The 19,313-nt window shown below is 39.2% G+C and overlaps 1 protein-coding gene and 1 pseudogene across 1 annotated transcript; both read left to right on the top strand.

Annotated features, from left to right (window-relative positions):
• The first annotated feature begins 371 nt into the window (after positions 1 to 371).
• Positions 372 to 11,246, top strand: CTSK (cathepsin K). Its single transcript, XM_065873068.1, has 8 exons — positions 372 to 532; positions 2,104 to 2,227; positions 2,711 to 2,833; positions 2,919 to 3,071; positions 4,543 to 4,761; positions 8,130 to 8,295; positions 8,560 to 8,665; positions 10,570 to 11,246. The coding sequence occupies exons 2-8, from the start codon at positions 2,105 to 2,107 to the stop codon at positions 10,667 to 10,669; spliced, it is 990 nt and encodes a 329-aa protein (XP_065729140.1). The 5' UTR covers positions 372 to 532; position 2,104; the 3' UTR covers positions 10,670 to 11,246.
• Positions 11,247 to 18,107: 6,861 nt separating this feature from the next.
• On the top strand, positions 18,108 to 19,078 carry LOC136128809 (serine/threonine-protein phosphatase PP1-gamma catalytic subunit A-like; annotated as a pseudogene).
• Positions 19,079 to 19,313: the final 235 nt, after the last annotated feature.

The raw sequence follows: 19,313 nt of genomic DNA, 5'->3' as shown, positions 1-19,313 counted from the left end.
CAAATGATTTTGGAGCCTGTGACTTCCCTTACATACTTTTTTCTAGCCTTTTGTGTTCATTTCCTCATCCCTCATGTGAGGATCAGACATATTGGAAAACAGGTTTCAAAGTTGGAGAGATGAATAATAACAGGAAAGGGACTGGAAAGTTGTAATCCCCCAGTGTAATAATATTTTGTCCACGAAAGAGAAGGTAAGCCGCAATTTGGATAATATGTATTGAGGTCTTTTTTTTGTCTGCTCTCAAAGGCAGGCAGCCACGTGAAACTAAATACCTAACTCTCTGCCCTGGCACACATGCTCCACATGCGCACACAGGAACGATGCAAATCTGCTGCCTCCTTCCCTCCTCCCTAATCCCCCTCTCTTAGCATTTCTATCTCCACTGCCCTCCCCATCCAAATTTTCCAGCCAACAGCTACAGTTGACTTCCGCAATCCTGGTGGAATAAATCCAGCACCCCTAGTCATCCGCTCACATTATCCACACTTCTCTGCTGAGACGAGCCCAGAGAATAGATCCCCATCAGCAGGTAACATTTTCAACTTCCTAGATCTTTTAGCTTCTCATTCCTTTCAGTTCTCCATTTTAAGGAATATTAGGAACGTAGTGACTTGGGGATCAAAATGAACTTTATAGACTTTGCAGATGAAAACAGTGATGCCCTTCTTAGGTTATTTCCTGGCTAAGTAAAATTTGCCTGGAAATCTTTAGGACTCCTTTTACGGTTTGTGTGTATGTATACATGGTTATTAATGAAAGCAAAGAATATAGGGCATCCTTTACCCATCCCTCAAGGAGTGACCTCTCAGGGTTGGTTTTTTTTGGGGGGGGGGTGGGCAGGTACCAAAAGGGTTAACTTACTAGCAGCGGGGAGGAGTGGTGCAGGGAGGTGGTAGCTCAGTAAGGTCTTCCTACTGTTTGAGACATCCCAAAGCCCTTAACACTCCAGATATTAAACGTCCTCCTGGACATTTTGCCAGTTTGCAAAGATTACACAAAAATGGACTATAAATTCAAAATTTATGCACGCTGTGTGACTTGATGCAGACTAACTTGCTCTTAAAATGGAGGACATGAAATTAGCAAGACACTGCGAAAAGTGAATGAAGTTAGAGTAAAATTCTGAAAAGCTGTGTATCTAATAATCACAGAACATTGCTTTTCTGTCTTACATTCTTCTAACAAACTTTGGTTCTGAGGCTTTTTGTCCTGTGAGGCAGTCACAGAGGTTTTGTGGGCTTTTTGGTCCGAAAAAGAAAGAAAAACTTTCCTGCCCACAGCAGCTGGTTGAGATTAGGATAGTTTCCTGCCTGAGGAAGGAGCAGGAAGAGAAAGGAGGAAGAAATGCATAAGAAGACTGAGGAGACAGTAAACATCTCATAGTTTGAGAATAGGAAATGCTGTCAGCTTTTCCCTTGTCCTCTCCTAGCAAGATCAGAAGTATCAGAATTTAGACAAGGAACAAAAGAATGCCTTGACGAAATGATCAGGAAGCAAAACTTAGCTGAAAATCTCTCCTTTGTGTATTCTCCGACCCCACTCATCCCACCCTGCACTTACCTTGTCTATCTCCTCCAAGTCTGCTGGGGACACTGGAGCAGACAGGTGTTGTCCCATCCTGATTGTCCATTTTCTATCCCATTGCTGGTTATCTGTGCAAGTGTATCTGTGTGTATGTGTGTGTATGTGTGTGTGTGTGTGTTGAATCTCCCTAGGTCAAAATACTTGTAACCAGATGTATCAACATCCCACCCAAACCCAGAACCCTCCTATCACTGTTTTTATCATATGGAAGTCATCCTCAATCTCTGTCTGCCTTCCTTGTAAAGCCTAGTTTTCCTCTGCCTCGTGGTCCAGAGGAAGGCGTTCTTAACTTTGGGTTCATGAACCCCCCAGAATTATTGTGTGTGCATTCATTTTTCTGGTAAGAGGGACTAAAGTGGGTTGAAAATTTTTATTAGCTTGTCGTGGGAGTCTATGAGTCCCAAAGGTTAAGAACCACCTGTCTGAGAATATGGTTCCAGCTATTTCCTCATCCCAAGCCAGGTTAGGAACCTCTGGGCAAATAGAAGAGTGTCCCCTAATTATCCCCTTCTTCAGGATGTGGGGGCTCAAGGTTCTACTACTGCTGCCTGTGGTGAGCCTTGCTCTGTACCCCGAGGAGATGCTGAACACCCAGTGGGAGCTATGGAAGAAGACCTACAGAAAACAGTATAACAGCAAGGTGCCTGGGAACCTGGAGGGGAACATGGTGGGAAGGTTGGAACCTGAGACATCTAATCCTAGCTTCCAGACTCCCTTCTTCAACCCCAATACTTTAACCACTACAACCAAGCAAACCTGCCCCTGGTCCCTAACTGTTAGCATATACTTTCCATTACTACTCCTCAATTCACCCTCCATCAAGTCCTGTCCTTCCTTTTCTTCATAACTGTCTTATATTTCTCTTTTGGGAAGCCTTCTCAGATTAAAGCTATTAATCCGTAAGCAATTATTTTCCTATATGTCTCTCCAGAGCTTGCATTCTATTATTTGTTTTATATATTTCTTTTGCATGCTCTTAATAATCCCATGGTCAGTTCCCCAACTAGATTGTAAACCCTCTATGACTGTAAATTTAATCTCTTCTAGAAACCTCCACAGTATTATGTAGATAACTTTGTACACAGGACACAGTCTATGCCAATACTGACTATGCTCTGTTTAGGTGGATGAAATCTCTCGGCGTTTAATTTGGGAAAAAAACCTGAAGCATATTTCCATCCATAATCTCGAGGCCTCTCTTGGTGTCCATACATATGAACTGGCCATGAACCATTTGGGGGATATGGTGAGTTGATCCTTAGCTCCTGGTCTACCTGCCCTGTTTGTCTTGGTTCCCTGCTTATGCCTGGCCTCTTTCTTCTTTGTCCCAGACCAGTGAAGAAGTGGTTCAGAAGATGACTGGACTCAAAATACCCCCCTCTCATTCCCGCAGTAATGACACCCTCTATATTCCAGACTGGGAAGGCAGCCCAGACTCTATTGATTATCGGAAGAAGGGATATGTTACTCCTGTCAAAAACCAGGTACCCTCCTTCCTCTTGGGTGTGGGTATGGAAACTGGCATGACCTCTCCCTTCTTCTGCTTCTTTGTTCTTAAGGTAGGAGGGCATCAGAAAAAGAGGGCAAAGAATTAAGTTACCTCTCCCCCTGCTAAGAGAATAAAGTCTATTCTGTTATTTAACTCATCATCTGTTTTTGTAGATTTAGGTTATTTCTGTTTTTTCTTTTCTACAAAGTGTTGCTGTAAGCACCTGTGTGCATATATTTTTGTGAATATATACAAATATTTATGCAAAACAAATCCCAAAATTGGAATCAGTAGGTCACAGAATCCTTTCCCAAAAAGTTTGTATGATCTTACATTCTTACCAGCATGAGAATGTAAGTTTTCCCACAACCTTAACAAGGCTGATTTTATCCACCAGATGAACACTTGATTTAACATTCATTCAACAAACACATTTTTTTCAGAACCTACCAGATATAGTGCTAGGCAGTAGAGATTCAAGATGACTAAGACATAACCTGTGTCCTCAAGAAATCCCCAGTTTTAAAAAATAGAACAGGAAAGAAAGAAAAATGTATAATCTAGCTGAAGAAACACTAATAATAATAACTAGCACTTTTTGAGAGATTATTATTATTACACATAATAATTCATCCTTTACATGAATTAACTTTTTAAATTCTCATAATTCCATTAAGTATATTGTAATTATCCACAATTTACACATAAAGAAAGTGAGATACAGAGAGGTTTAGTAATTTACCCAAGGTTACACATCTAGTGCGTTGCAAAACCAGTACAGATGGTCCCCAACTTCTGATGGTTCACCTTATGATTTTTTGACTTGATGATGGTGTGAAAGTGATAGGCATTCCATAGAAACTGTACTTCAAATTTTGAATTTTGATCTTTTCCCAGGCTAGGATATGTGGTACGAAACCTTTTCTTGATCTTGGCCTGTGGTAGAGAGCCGCTGCTCCCAGTCAGCCACATGATCACGAGGGTAAACAACCAATACACTTACAGTCTGTTTTTCACTTTCAGTACAGTATTCAATAAATTACGTGAGATATGCAACACTTTATTATAAAATAGGCTTTGTGTTAGATAGTTTTACCCAACTGAAGGCTAACGTAAGTGTACTGAGTACATTTACAGTAGGCTAGGCTAAGTTTTGATGTTCAGTAGGTTAGGGGTATTAAATGCATTTTCGACTTACTATATTTTCAATTTATGATGGATTCATTGGAGGAAGAGCTGTATTCTGCTTTACTACAGCTAATGGTAACAATAGTAACAACAGTTATCAATAGCAACAATAGCAATAGAACACTGCAACAAAGGTTAAATGAAGGGAAATAGGAAGACTTCACAGCAAAGGGGACAGGTGCTGGAATTTATAAAACATATGGAATTTCATCAGGCAGAAGGAAGAAACAAAAAGTGTGAACAGCAATGACTGGTAGTTTCTCTGTTATGCCTCTCAGGGTCAGTGTGGTTCCTGTTGGGCTTTTAGCTCTGTGGGTGCCCTGGAGGGCCAACTCAAGAAGAAAACTGGCAAACTCTTAAATCTGAGTCCACAGAACCTGGTGGACTGTGTGTCTGAGAATGATGGCTGTGGAGGGGGCTACATGACCAATGCCTTCCAGTATGTGCAGAAGAACCGGGGCATTGACTCTGAAGATGCCTACCCGTATGTTGGACAGGTGAGACTGTCCCATGCAGTCATACAGCTCTGTAATGGCTCCTCCTTCCCCAGTATGACATTTTGTACTGGAAACAAGTCCAGAAATCTTGTTTTCTGTTACCCTATCCAGCCTTCTTGATGGGATAATTTCCCATAGAGGCCAAGAAGATTCCCACAGTCTGGGAGAATTTGGGGAGCTTAGGCTACCATGGTTCCTATCTGCCTTTCTGCCCTGAAGAAAAAACAAAGGACAGGTTATCCCATAGATCTCTGAGTCAGTCTCTGTAACTCTGCAAAATTCCTCCACTCCCATCACAAGTCTCCAGGCCCACCATGCTAATTTCATGAATCACTTGGCCTTATTTTGTATGATCTCAGTGCGGGTTTGGGGAACATTTAAGCAAATTATGTAAGTTAACATGTATAAAATGAGGGAAAAAGCAAGTTGCTTCATATTTATTGCAGTTTTAGAGATCAACTCACTGCCTCCTATAAGGTCCTTTAGTAATAGGAAGATCTTTCTTATCTAAAAGGAAGAAGATCTGAGGGCTTTTTATATACGTGGGGTTGATAGATAATATAATATGGGGCCTTTGCAATAAGAGCCTTTGAAGCAGGGATAACAAGGCTGAATAATACAAATGATGGCTACCATGTGCTAAGCCATGTACTTAGTGCATGTTCTCATTTAATCCTCATAAAAACCCTGTAAGGTACCCTTGTCCTCACTTTATAGGTGAGGACATTGACACTTAAGGAGATAAAATAGCATATTCAAACTCACATCTCTAGTTATGTAGCAGAGCCAAGATCTATCTATTGGATCTGTTTATCTGCTGCAAACATTCCCAGGCACGTCTTCTATGCACATGTACAAGAATTTCTTTACTAGAATATAATATCTAGTAACAGAATTGTCTGAGTCTTGGGGTATGTGCATCTTCCTCTTTACTAGATAATGTCAAATTATTTACCAAAGTGTTTGGAAAAATTTGTATTTCCCACCTGCACAGTATAAGAAATCCTATTGATTCATCTCTTCATTGGTATGCTTATCTGGCCATTTGCATTTCTTCTTCAGTGAATTGACTGTTTATATCTTTTCCCATCTTTAGGTTGTGTTCTCCTTTTTACTGATTTTTAGGAATTTAAAAAAGATATTTGGATACTAATACTATGTGTGTTGTGAGTCTATTTTTCTTTTCATTCTCTTTATGATGTCTTTCAATCCAGAAAAGTTTTTAATTTTAGTGTAGAAAAATTATTAATTTTTTTCCTTTGCAATTTGTGCCTTTAAAAAATCCAGTAACAACGAGTTTTATTTATTCATGTTTAGTCATCTGAAATGGTATCTCCTGCCACAAAAATGCTCATTAATGTAAATGACTGAACAGATCCATTTTACTGGATACTCAGCAACCTACGTAGTAATGTCATTTCAGCACATCATCGTGACATTGGCCACATCAAAACTACTTCATTTCATAAATGTCATGCCCTTAGTATTCCATGTTATGGTTTTTTTTAGCTGTCAGGTAAATAAGTCAGAGAAGTTGGAGGTTGTGTGTGGAAAGCTTTTTCTTTACTCTGTGTACAGTTCTCAGAACTGCTGGATCCCCAGTCCATATCTGACCCTGGGGCTGCTGCCATAAGGCGCAGCACACTGAAGCTGCCCTAAAAGGTTAGCTTTTGAATTCTGAGTACATCAGGCCAGGCAGTGAGATAACCTGGGCGTGGTAAAATATTCTTTTTTAAACTGTCAAATATTCTCCTGACAACTTTTTGTTGTCACTTGACATCAAAAATATTAAACGAATCCTAACAGTGTATACAAAAAAACAGATTCATGTTTATAACTTTTTTCATATTGATTAATCCAGGCAACCAATTTAAAGCGTTGTCTAACTATGTTAAAAACATAACTTAAATATTATTAGAGCTAGTAGTTGATCACTTATCCACTGACAGCTTGCATCATTATTCAGTACTATATTAACCAGTTTGTTGAGAGACAGTTTAACTAATAACTCAGAAACTCTGAATAATTTAAAGGAAAATTACATAACATTTGAAACCCTATTTTGGAATAGAAGGAGCAATTGACTTATAATCTCTGTTCTCCTGCCCCCTCAAATGATCTTGTCAGCATTTTAGAGAAATGTGCAATGATTTTGGTCTCATAATCAATTAAAATGAAGAATTAGCCGTATAAAACATGTGTTCCATTTTTAACATTCTGAATCTTGGACAACTGTTCTCTTTTCTACTTTACAGTTTTTAAAAGCAGTTATTGTCCAAAACTGAAAGAACTTCTTATATGAACGTGTAAATGAATGGAAGGAGGTAACGAAAAACAAAATTAAAAAAAAGAAGAGATCTGATAGGGCAGCAGCCAGATAATACAGTAATTGAAGTTCACTCCAGCCATAATACAGGTTATTTTTAAAGTATCATCACGTGGTATCCTTCCAAACCCATTCCCTAGATATTTTATTTTACTTGTAGATCTATGCAATTTTTGGCGCTAGGAGGCATCAAGGGTTTGGATCATAAGGCAGATAAAGGAATCTTGAGAAATTATTAAGACAGGAGACTACTGTAATCTTAGAATATCATGTCAACTGCTGCCATTATTGTTAATATTTAGACAATGTATTCTTGTAGATGCAACTTCAGGGTTTTGAAGGGGTAGTCTGTAGGAAAATGAACTGCCAAAAAGAATACACCACCTTGATGTGGGTTCCCATTAGATTCCATAATTGTGGCTTGACAATGAAACATATCATCGTTAACTAGACCTGCAAAACATAACATAGCCTGGAAATCCACAAGCTAAATTGCTAAGTTCTTTATTAATTTGTTTTAGTGTCATGTTATGTGCTTTTATCTCATGAGAGCACAAGGGTCCAGCCAGAACTCTTTGCCTGTTATATGTGCATGGGGCCAAAGTCCTCCCTCTAGCTGGGTCTTGGCCTTGGCCTCCTCCCCACACAGCAGCTGCTGCCTCCCTGCCTACTGAGGATCACACATACTACATTGCCGGAAGATGATTTGTGCTTTTAAAAAAATCTTATTTCAGAAATCTTTCTCTACCCTGAGGTAGAAATAAAAAATATTCTCTTTTTTAAGTTTTACAGTGTTTCCTTTCACATTTATGTTTTAAAACCACCTGGAGCTGATTTTTGTGTACGGTACAAGGTATCCACTTTTCATATTCTTTTTTTATAGTTTCTAAAATGGTGAGGAGAGAACAGACCCTTTCTAGAGACTCTAGTCTGCTGCCCCTGTTAGTGCACTGACATCACCCAAAACATTGGCAGAATTCCTCACTCACTGATTCACTGCCTGTTGCTTAGTCCTAGTCCTATTTCAACCTGTTTTTTCCAGGATGAAAGTTGTATGTACAACCCAACAGGCAAGGCAGCTAAGTGCAGAGGGTACAGAGAGATCCCTGAGGGAAATGAAAAAGCCCTGAAGAGGGCAGTGGCCCGAGTGGGACCCGTCTCTGTGGCCATTGATGCAAGCCTGACCTCCTTCCAGTTTTACAGAAAAGGTAAGGCACTGTTCCTACGGAGCACAATCAACCTTCTCTTATGACGTGGGCTGGGCAGCTTCTCGAAGGGTACTGAGCATTTTCAGTACTTGTTTCCATAAAGACTGGGTTTGCCAGGGAGAAACAGCTGCCACAGCACAGAGCATCTCTTTTGTAAGCCCTCCTGACTGGGATGGGATTCTACAGAGGGTTTCCTAGAGTGGGAGACCTCACAGGGCGACCCTTGGATTGCAGAAAGCTTCACCTTGATAGTTTGTTTCCTAGGTGTGTATTACGATGAAAACTGCAATAGTGATAATCTGAACCATGCAGTTTTGGCAGTGGGATACGGGATCCAGAAGGGAAACAAGCACTGGATAATTAAAAACAGGTAATGATGGGAACACGACATGTCATCCTCTTAACACTCACCCTCAACTCCAACTTCCCAATATTCCTTTCTTTCTCTTAAATCAAGAGAATGTTTTCTCAGATGTTTCAATTCTACCTTCCCAATCAGAGGCTATTAATTCTAACACTTAATGACCAGACAAGAGTACTAAAGGTATTTGTTGGGCAGCTGCTGTATGTTCAAGGTACTTAGTCACATACACAAACACATGAGCAGGTGTCTGTCTTCAGTGATCTCATTGCCCCCTAAGAAAGACAGACCTAGCTAAATGAGAACATAAAGTAGCACCAAGAACCAGCAGGAGCTTTGGAATTATATTTTTTTCTTTCTTTTCTCTCTAATGTGATTGATTTTTTTAGAGAGGTTTCCATCATCAGTCTGTCTATAAGCACTAGGGTACAGTATAAACAAAGTAAAAGTTTAGTATCCTCTTGTGCAGCTTTTTGCCCTTCCAGATACACTTAGGATAGACATATATAAGAACTGGCCAAAGATTTTGAAGTCTGTGAAGAGAAATGCTTTTCAGAAAGTGGATATGAGCAGCAACAACAAAAATTAGTGTTTCCCTCTCTATTATTGGGAACAAATAAAACTACACGTTATTAGTAGTTGGCTCCCCATTTCTCTTTAGCCCCTTGTGACTTTGTAGGGGCGCAGATTTAGGATAGTTATTCTTTTTCTTTCCTCATTGGTCAACACCAGCCTAGCAGTAGCCCTGATTAAATTTTCTGTCCTTGGTGCCCTCCAAAGAGCAGGGGTCCTAGACTCTGGGGAGTGCACAGGCCAATGCAATAGTATAACCAAGTTGGATTTGCTGCCTGGAGGGCTGGCAGGATAGAATGTAAGGCTGGGAGTTGGCTTCAAACCTGAAGCAACTTTTTATATCACAGTCCCAATTAAGAGTGAACCTGAGCACCTTTCTAAGAGGATGTTCCTTCTCCCACAGCTTCTGTCTTGTGTTCTCCCTTTCTCGACTCCCAGCGCAAGCACTTACCCTTTCCTTTCTTGATCAAGTGCCAAGAGAGCTGGGAAGAATAAAGGACACACCTAGGCAGGACCAGGATCATTGGGGACCCCTGGAGAAGGGAACAGCGGTAGGGTAAAGGTCTTAAGTAAAATGTACCGGGTAACTGGTGAATTTTCTGGTTGGGGAAAAAGGACAAAAAACTCTTGAAAACAATTTAGGAAGATGTATAGACCAATCTTCCCTCTCTCTGTCTCTGTCTCTGTCTTTGTCTACATGTATCTAATCTTCCAGTCTCTCCACTTGACTCCTTAGCAATCTCATCAATTCTCATAGTTTCTTTCATTTCTTCTATGAAACCAAGATCACCAGCTTCAGCCTCTCTTGCCTCTTTCTTATGCTCTAGACTCACGTTTTCAAGATTAGTCTTCATAAAACACAAGTTGAATGATTTTACTCTCCCAATCAGAAAACTTCAGTGTCTCCTCTACTATCATGGGCCAGAGAGTCAAACTCTTTAGCCTGGCAATAAAGATCACTCAACCTGATCTCCCACTACACCCTGTCAAGCACCCTGTTTTTCAGCTACATGATCCTGACACATGTCCCATGCTTTCCTGCCTCTATTACTCATTTCATACTCCCCTGCTGGCTTCCATTTCCACAGGTCCAAATTCTATCCACCTTTGGGCTCAGCTCAAATGCCACCTTTTTCTTAAGCCCTTTTTGATCCCCTTGGTCAGAAGCAATTTCTCCTATAGCACTATGCCTCCATTTCTTGACTTTAAACTGTTTAAAGGTAAAAACTGTCTTGTTCATTTTTGTAAAACATCAGTACCTATACTCAGGTACAATACTCAGTAAATGTTTTATTGAATAAACTGAGGGTACTAAGTATTTTCCTTGCTTGGTCCTACAGCTGGGGAGAAAACTGGGGGAACAAAGGCTATATCCTCATGGCCCGGAATAAGAACAACGCTTGTGGCATTGCCAACCTGGCCAGCTTCCCCAAGATGTGACTTCAGCCAGGCAACCCCATCCTGCTCTTCCGTTCCTTCCACAATGGTGCAACATACTGATATACCTTGGAAGGGAATTGGTGTGCCTTTCTTGAAGAAGATGTAATGATACAGAGATTGTTCAGTTTCCATGTTTGTTTGTGCTTCAAGTGACACTCCTACTACTTTTCTTCTCTCCACCCAAGGTCTTTATTTTCTCATTAGAAATAGGAAATTTCCCTAACAGGTATGCATTCTTAGGCTAAGAGATGTGACCACAGCCTGCCCTGACTCTGTTGTCCTGGGGCCAATGCTGTGTAAATAGAGGCTAGAGATCTTCAGCTAGGCTAGATTCTCATTCACAGGGACTAGTTAGCTTTAACCACTCTAGAGGACTAAGGTGACCTGACTTCTCAGTCTCCACATTTACTTCTATATCTTCAAGGTAGAAATTCCACCCCATTAATAAATCTATTCATAAATCTTTGGTACAAGGTTACATGATACAACAAATGTGTTTTGTTTTTCCTTCTTTGCATTTATAAAGTAAACTGTATTTATCGCTTATCTCTAATTTAATAAATAGCTATTTAGTAAATGTTCCTTTTGTGTCAGATACCATGCTAGGTGCTGGAGACAAAAAGATGAACAAAACATATTCCTTATGTGTGATGTGCTCACAATTTGTCTGGAGATTCTGCTGCATAAACAATTTGTCCTAATTCATTTATTTGTTCATTCCTTCAACATTTTTATTATTTTTTTAATAGATCTTTATTGGAGTATACTTGCTTCACAATACTGTGTTAGTTTCTGTTGTACAACAAAGTGAATCAGCCATATGCATACATATATCCCCATATGCCCTCCCTCTTGAGCCTCCCTCCCACCCTCCCTATCCCACCCCTCTAGGTCGTTGCAAAGCACTGAGCTGATCTCCCTGTGCTATGCGGCTGCTTCCCACTAGCTAACTATTTTACATATGGTAGTGTATATATGTAGATGCTACTCTCACTTCACCCCAGCTTCCCCCTCTCCTGCTGTGTCCTCAAGTCCATTCTCTATGTCTACGTTTTTATTCCTGCCCTGCAGGTTCATCAGTGAGATGAACATTTTTTTTTTTTTTAGATTCCATATATATGTGTTAGCATATGGTATTTGTTTTTCTCTTTCTGACTTCACTCTGTCTGACAGACTCTAGGTCCATCCACCTCACTACAAATAACCCAATTTCATTTCTTTCTATGGCTGAGTAATATTCCATTGTATATATGTGCCACTTCTTCTTTATCCATTCATCTGTTGATGGACATTTACAACCAACATTTTGAAAGTGCTTACTCAGTATTAAGAATTGTACTAAGAGACTGGTTCAAGATGGTGGAGTAGAAGGACGTGTGCTCACTCCCTCTTGCGAGAGCACCGGAATCACAACTAACTGCTGAACAATCATCAACAGGAAGACAGTGGAACTCACCAAAAAAGATACCCCACATCCAAAGACAAAGGAGAAGCCACAATGAGATGGTATCAAGAGCTGCACTGGGGTCTAAAGATTCTTCTCAACCACTCCTGTTCCTTTTCCCATTACCCTACAGAAGCACTGACCCCCAGTAATTGTCTTGCACTTATAATTCCCTCTTGGTGTCTGCTTCTTGGAGGACCTGAACAGACATAGCCTATAAATAACAGAAGACTAGTATCTAGAACGTATATGTAAAAACAAACAAACTACAGATTGATGAGATAAAAACAAATAATAGAAAATTAGGCAAAAGACACAAACAGGCAATCCACAGAAGAAATCTAAAAAGCCAATGAATACAGGAAAAGATGCCTGATCTCATAGAGAAAGCCAGGGCGTTGCAACGAAAACCCAAGGCAGCTAAACAAACAAACAAATTAATTAATTAATTAAAAAAAAAAAAGATGAAGTACTTACCCATCTTTAGAGACTTTCCCACATGTGCATAAGGAGACACACAGAAGAATACATTGCAGAATTATTTGAAAGAGGAAAAGAACCTAGAACAATCTAAATGTACAGCAAGAGAAAAATGGATGAATATATTGTGAAACAGATATGCTACGGAATATCATACAGCTGTGAAAACAAATAAGCCACAGCAAAAATTTCCACGCGGAATGGAAGTGAAAAACTGACTTTTGGCTGTGAAAAGTCCTAATAATGTATACTTTATTTATCTTGAAAAGTTAAAAAAAAAGAAGTTAAAAAAAACAAAAAGACTTGTTTATCCTCTAGTCTACAGGAAGTAAGTTGACAAGTACTTTTGATGCGATTTGTCTTGGCCACACTAGCTGCTGAAGGAGACTAATTATGGTTTTGTAAATCTTTCATCTATTAAAAACAGACAGAAAAGTGTAAAAAAAAGAATTATACTAAGTTTCAGGGATTAAATGGATATAAAAATATTTCAATATTTAATTCTATCTGTATGGGGACCAGATTAAGTGACACATGAACCTATGTCTTGAAAAATATCTTAAGGCCCTTTCTGAGGTTCTGGAACCTAAAATTTTGCTGTCACCGAAAGAGGAGATTGAAACTCTTTATAATGATTCCCAAGCAGTATCAATTCTAAAAGAACTTAGCTGGCTAATAGTAAATCAGCACAACTGGTTTTGCCATTTTTCACAGGATGTTTATTGAGCATCTGTTATTACCACTAGAAAGAGTTCACATTTATTGAATGCTTACCATGTGTCAGGCGCTACTTTATTTCTTGCTGTGCAAAAATTATTTATTTTTGTTTGTCAGTATTTATTACCATGTGGTAAGCAGTGTATTTAAAGCTACCAGGATGAAACAAATTAGTAAGACATGGCCCTGACTTCTATGAATGTTATAGACTAGTGACAGGCATATAAACAACTGATATCAATATTATTAATAATATCAACCATAATAAAATAAATACGAATTATGGAAGCTCAGGAATGAGTCATTCTTAATCGATTTTAGATGTGGTTTCATTGAAAACAGCTTTGAAAAATCTCAGTGAGCAAAGAAGACTAGGGATTGGGGTGGATGAGGGATTGGAGAGATTTGGGTTGGGGGTGAGGAGTAGGGTTAGAGGAGGGAGGGCGGCATATCAGGCTGAAGGTTCTGGGTGAACAAAGGCACCAAGAAAGCTGTGTGTATGAATGGTAAGAGCTGCAGTGGCTCTAAATATAGGGTGCACACTCATATACGTGGTAGAGCTGAGGACAGAAAGTAGGTTGGAGGTGAGTCCTGGAAGGCCTTGAAAGCCTCTCATGTCCCTAGAAGTTCATATTTTATTTTATAGACACTCAGGCATTTAGTGGGCATCAAATATTTTTTAGTAGGAGAAAGACACTATCAGATCTATATTTTAGCAGTATTCCTCTGGCAGTGGTGTAAAGAACAAATAACAGATGAAGAACAAAATGGAGATGCAAGAAATTGGAAAATCAACATTTAGGAGACACTGCACATACTCTATTTCTTCTCAAAGAAAGAATACTTAATGGAAGAATGACTCCTGAACTTTTTTGAAGCTTGGGTATGGGTTTGGCAGATTGGGAGATGTAAAATGGCATTCAGACACAAAGAACAGTATATACTGAAATGTATAGGCATGAGAGACCACATTCGATAATCTGCAAGTAGTTTTTGTTGAGCTTTGTAAAGACCAAAGACAAGCTTGAGAGATGTCTGACTTCTAACTAGGCAAATTTACACACTTCTATTATTTTGATTTCTTTTTTTTTGTCTTTCTGCCTAAAGAACATCCCTTAGAACTTCCTTTTGTATGGATATGTGGGCAACAAATTTATTTCATTCCTGTATGTATTTGGGTTTATTTCTAGATTTTCTATTCTGGTACATCAATATGTATATCTATCCTTGGCCAGTATCACACATTTATAATGTTTTAATATCTAGTCAGGTTAGTCTTCCCCTTATTACTCTCTTTTTTTAGATTTTTTCCTGAAGATTCTTGCTTTTTATTTTTTCCATGTGATCTATTGAATTAGCTTGTCAAGTTATCTAAAATTCTTCTGGTATTTTTATTTGGATGACATTAAATTTATATCTCTAATTAGGGAAAATTGACTTCTTTATACTATTGAACCTTCCTATCTAAGAATAAGAGGTGCCTTTATATTTTGTCAAGTATTCTTTTGTGCCCTTATAGATATTGCCCATTTCTTGCTAACCTCTTTTCTAGGGAGTTTATCTTTTATTACTTTTGCAGTTTAAATGGGGTCCTATCCAATATAATTTTTAATTGGATATATATTTGAAAGCTATTGATTTCTATTATATTAGTTTTTGTACTCAGCTACCTTACCTTGAATTCTCTTTTGGTTTATACATTTTTCAGTTGATTCTTTTGATTTTTTTTTTTTGAGTATGTAAGCATATCATCCACAGAGGTAAATTTTACCTTTTTCTTTCTCATTTTTAACCTCTAATTTCTTTCTTGTCTGTTTGCATTATGTAATATCTCCAAAATGATGCTAAGTGATAGAATTGATAGGTCTTGACTTAGAAATATGATTATTTTTATAGATGCATGAAATTCCCTTATAAAAATGTATATAATTTATTTAATTAAACTCCAGTAAATGAATATCTATATTCTTTCCAGTGTTCTCAGTTACAAATTATACTGTAATTAATGATTGATACTTTGACACAAAGAAGTTTTAAAATTACTGTAAATCAAATCTGTTATTACATATTTTTTATTTCTTTCATAATAACAACATTAGCTAACATTTATTGAGCTTAACTATGCAGCCCATACTGTGTTAAATGCTTTACATATCCTAATTATTGCCATCTTACAGATATCGAATGGCTTCCCCAAGGTAACCTAGCTAGTAAGAGGCTGAGCCAGGAAGCAGACCAGGTCTTTTTTGTTTCTCTCTCTCCTTTTATATATTTTATTATTTGTTTTTATTTTTAACTTGGTTATAGAATATTTTAAACATACATATGAAAGGTGAGAGAGAGCAGTAGAGTGAAGCGCCATGTACCCATCATCCAGTGTTAACAATTATCAACATTCTCCAGTCTTGTTTCATCTATCCAGCCTCATTTTTTTCCAGTATTTTAAAGCAAATCCTGGATACTACTTTACTCATATAATGAAGGATTATGTGTAATCCCTCATTATACATCTCTGAGTCAGAAATTTTTTAATATAACCACCATGCCATTAGCACATCCAACAAAATTAATAATTATTTCTCAATATCATTTAATATTTAGTCCATTTAAAAGCCTCTCCAATTGTTTAAGGTGTCTTTTTACTGTTCATTTACTCAAATTAGTATCCAAACAGTTTTACACACTCATTTAGTTGTTAAGTCTACTGTATTCTTTGACCTCTAGGGTGACCTCCTCACCCTACACTCCCCCCAGACACACATACTTTTTTTTCCCTTGTAATTGATTTTATGGAGAAGCCAGGTCATTTGTCCAGTAGACTCTCTCATGCTCTGGATTTGGCCGATTGCTTGCTCTTTCTGAATCCAAGGTCCTAGTGCTCTTAGCTACCACAATATACTCTATTTCTCATTATCCTTCATAGATGTTGTGAGGAGTAAATGAAAACTTACAAGTGACAGCCCAGTAACTTTTTTTAATTTAATTTTATTTGTTTAGTTTTGGCTGCTTTTGGTCTTCCTTGCTGCGCGTGGGCTTTCTCTAGTTGTGGTGTGTGGGCTTCTCATTGCAGTGGCTTCTCTTGTTTCAGAGCATGGGCTCTAGGCACATGGGCTTCAGTAGTTGTGGCATGCGGGCTCAGTAGTTGTGGCTTTTAGGCTCTAGAGCGCAGGCTCAGTAGTTGTGGCGTACGGGCTTAGTTGCTCTGCATCACGTGGGATCTTCCCAGACCAGAGATTGAACCCGTGTCCCCTGCACTGGCAGGCGGATTCTTAAGCACTGCACCACCAGGGAAGTCCAGCCCATTAACTTTTAGTGGCACAGGTATTATAATACTCCTAGGCAATTTGATTTTTTTACAGTACATATCCTTTTTGCTGAACCTTTAGGCTCTAATGCCATTGAAAAGCCTTTATGAGTCAATGACAGCCTTCATAATACTTACAAACTAAGTTTGTCCACGGACTTCAAGAATCTAATTCTTCACCTCTGGACACTTATAGCCTAAGGTCTTCTTTCCTGTGTCGACTTAAAGAAAAACACACAAGGTAAAAGTTGTGAGTTAAGTTAAGCAGTAAAGAGGCTATTAAGTCATTTATATAGGGCAGTTCTTCGGGGTCTTTGTCTTCCTTCTGGCCAATCATCTTGCTTTTGTCCCCCCTAGCTTATTTGTTTCAGGACCCTCCCCCTAGGTGCGCACATACCTCTCAGCCTAGATGGATCTCGATGAAAAGGCATCTGGGAGAAGCAAGACTCATTATGGCCTGGCGTTGTCCCCGGACTTTTGACCCCCCAAGGAGCCTTTCTGCGCATGTATGGTGTCTCCCTTGCCCCAACGAGAGGGGGGGATGCTGAGACTCTTGATCCTTTACTCAAACGAGGTTTTGCCCCTCTTTGTTAGTGCCATGACTGTTATCTTAAGGTGTCCGCAAGAGACAAAGCCTGGCTATTTACCCTGTTTCTGTTGTTACTTCCATTTTGGAGGGCAAACAGGAGGCTGATTGTAAATGCCTAACCTGGAGCCCACCTACATCCTGTCTCAGGAAATGCAAACAGGAGGCTAGTTGTGAGTGTCCGACCTGAAGCTCGTCTTTTTCTCGCCCCAAGAAATATAAATAGGCGGCCAGTTGTAAATGTCTAACCTGGAGCCCATCTATCTCCTGCCTCATGGGGATGTAATGTACAGGATAACAGCTATAGTTAATAATACTGTATTGCATATTTGGAAGTTGCTAAGAAAGTAGATCTTAAAAGTTTTCATCACTAGAAAAAAAATTATGTAACTGTGTATGGTGATGGATGTGAACTAGATTTATTGTGGTGATAATTTTGCAATCCATACAGATGTTGAATCATTACGTTGTACACCTGAAACTAATGTAATGTTGTATGTCAATTATACCTCAATAAAAAAAAAGAAAAAAAGAAGTGCAAAACGTATACTCTGAAAACTACAAAACACTGTTGGAAAGAAATTCAGAAGACCTAAAAAAATGGAAAGACATTGCATGTTCATGGACTACAAGATAATATTAAGATGTCAATACTCCACCAAATTGATTGATCTATAGGTTCAAAACAATCCCTATCAAAATCCTAGCTGGCGTCGCTCTCGTGGTTCCTCTGGGGAAATAAAGATGAAGCAGGGAGCGGGGCGATTGCGCAGGGGGCGGATCCAGCCGTGGCTTCTGCCACCTCCGCCACCACCATCTCTGTGCTCGTGGCGTGGGAAGGGAGGTGTGAATCTCGGGCGCGAGCCGGCGGCTGCGCTGCTGCTGCAGGGTCGGCGGCGGGAAGGCGATGGCGGATACAGATAAACTCAACATCGACAGCATCATCCAACGGCCGCTGAAAGTGAGAGGGTCCAAGCCTGGTAAGAATATGTAGCTACAGGAGAATGAAATCAGAGGACTGTGCTTAAAGTCTGGAGAGGTCTTTCTCAGTCAGCCTATCCTACTAGAACTTGAAGCACCACTCAAAATATGTGGTGATATCCATGGGCAATACTATGAGTTGCTTCACCTTTTTGAGTATGGTGGTTTCCCTCCAGAAAGCAATTACCTGTTTCTTGGGGACTATGTGGACAGGGGAAAGTCTCATTGGAGACTATCTGCTTCTTACTGGCTTACAAAATCAAATATTCCGAGAATTTTTTCTTCTTAGAGGAAACCATGAATGTTCCAGCATCAATAGAATTTATGGATTTTATGATGAATGTAGAAGAAGATATAACATTAAACTATGGAAAACTTTCACAGTCTGCTTTAACTGTTTATGGATAGCAGCCTTGGTGCATGAGAAAATATTCTGCTATCATGGAGGTTTATCACCAGATCTTCAATCTATGGAGCAGATTCAGAGAATTATTCGACCCACTGATGTACCAGATCAAGGTCTTCCTTATGATCTTTTGTGGTCTGATGCCAATAAAGGTGTCTTAGGCTGGGGTGAAAATGGCAGAGGAGTGTTCTTCACATTTGGTGCAGAAGTGGTTGCAAAATCTCTCCATAAGCATGATTTAGATCTTACATGTAGAGCCCATTTGGTGGTTGCAGATGGATATGAATTTTTTGCAAAGAGGCAGTTGGTCACTCTGTTTTCTGCACCCAATTATTGTGGAGAGTTTGACGATGTGGGTGCCATGATGAGTGTGGTTGAAACACTAATGTGTTCTTTTCAGATTTTAAAGCCTGCAGAGAAGAAGAAGCCAGATGCCAGGAGAACCCGTAACACCTCCAAGAGGTATGATCACAAAGCAAGCAAAGAAATAGATGTCATTTTGACACTCTTTGTTGGGACTTATAACATACAGTATATAACCTTCATTTTTAAAACTGTAATGTGTGTTGGTCAGCTTGCTCAAATAGTGTTTGTGGCCCTGCCCCCTTCCATTTTTGACTTAATAAATGGTATTTGCTGGTTATAATAACAAATGACTCTCCACTCCCAAGGAAAAATGTTTTGTTTTGTTTAGTTCTCTGTTCCTTTTGCAAACAACTTTAATGA

The sequence above is a fragment of the Phocoena phocoena genome, chromosome 1, assembly GCF_963924675.1.
Source record: "Phocoena phocoena chromosome 1, mPhoPho1.1, whole genome shotgun sequence".
In the NCBI taxonomy this organism is placed as follows: domain Eukaryota; kingdom Metazoa; phylum Chordata; class Mammalia; order Artiodactyla; family Phocoenidae; genus Phocoena; species Phocoena phocoena.
This window is presented reverse-complemented; position numbering and strand designations above follow the sequence as displayed.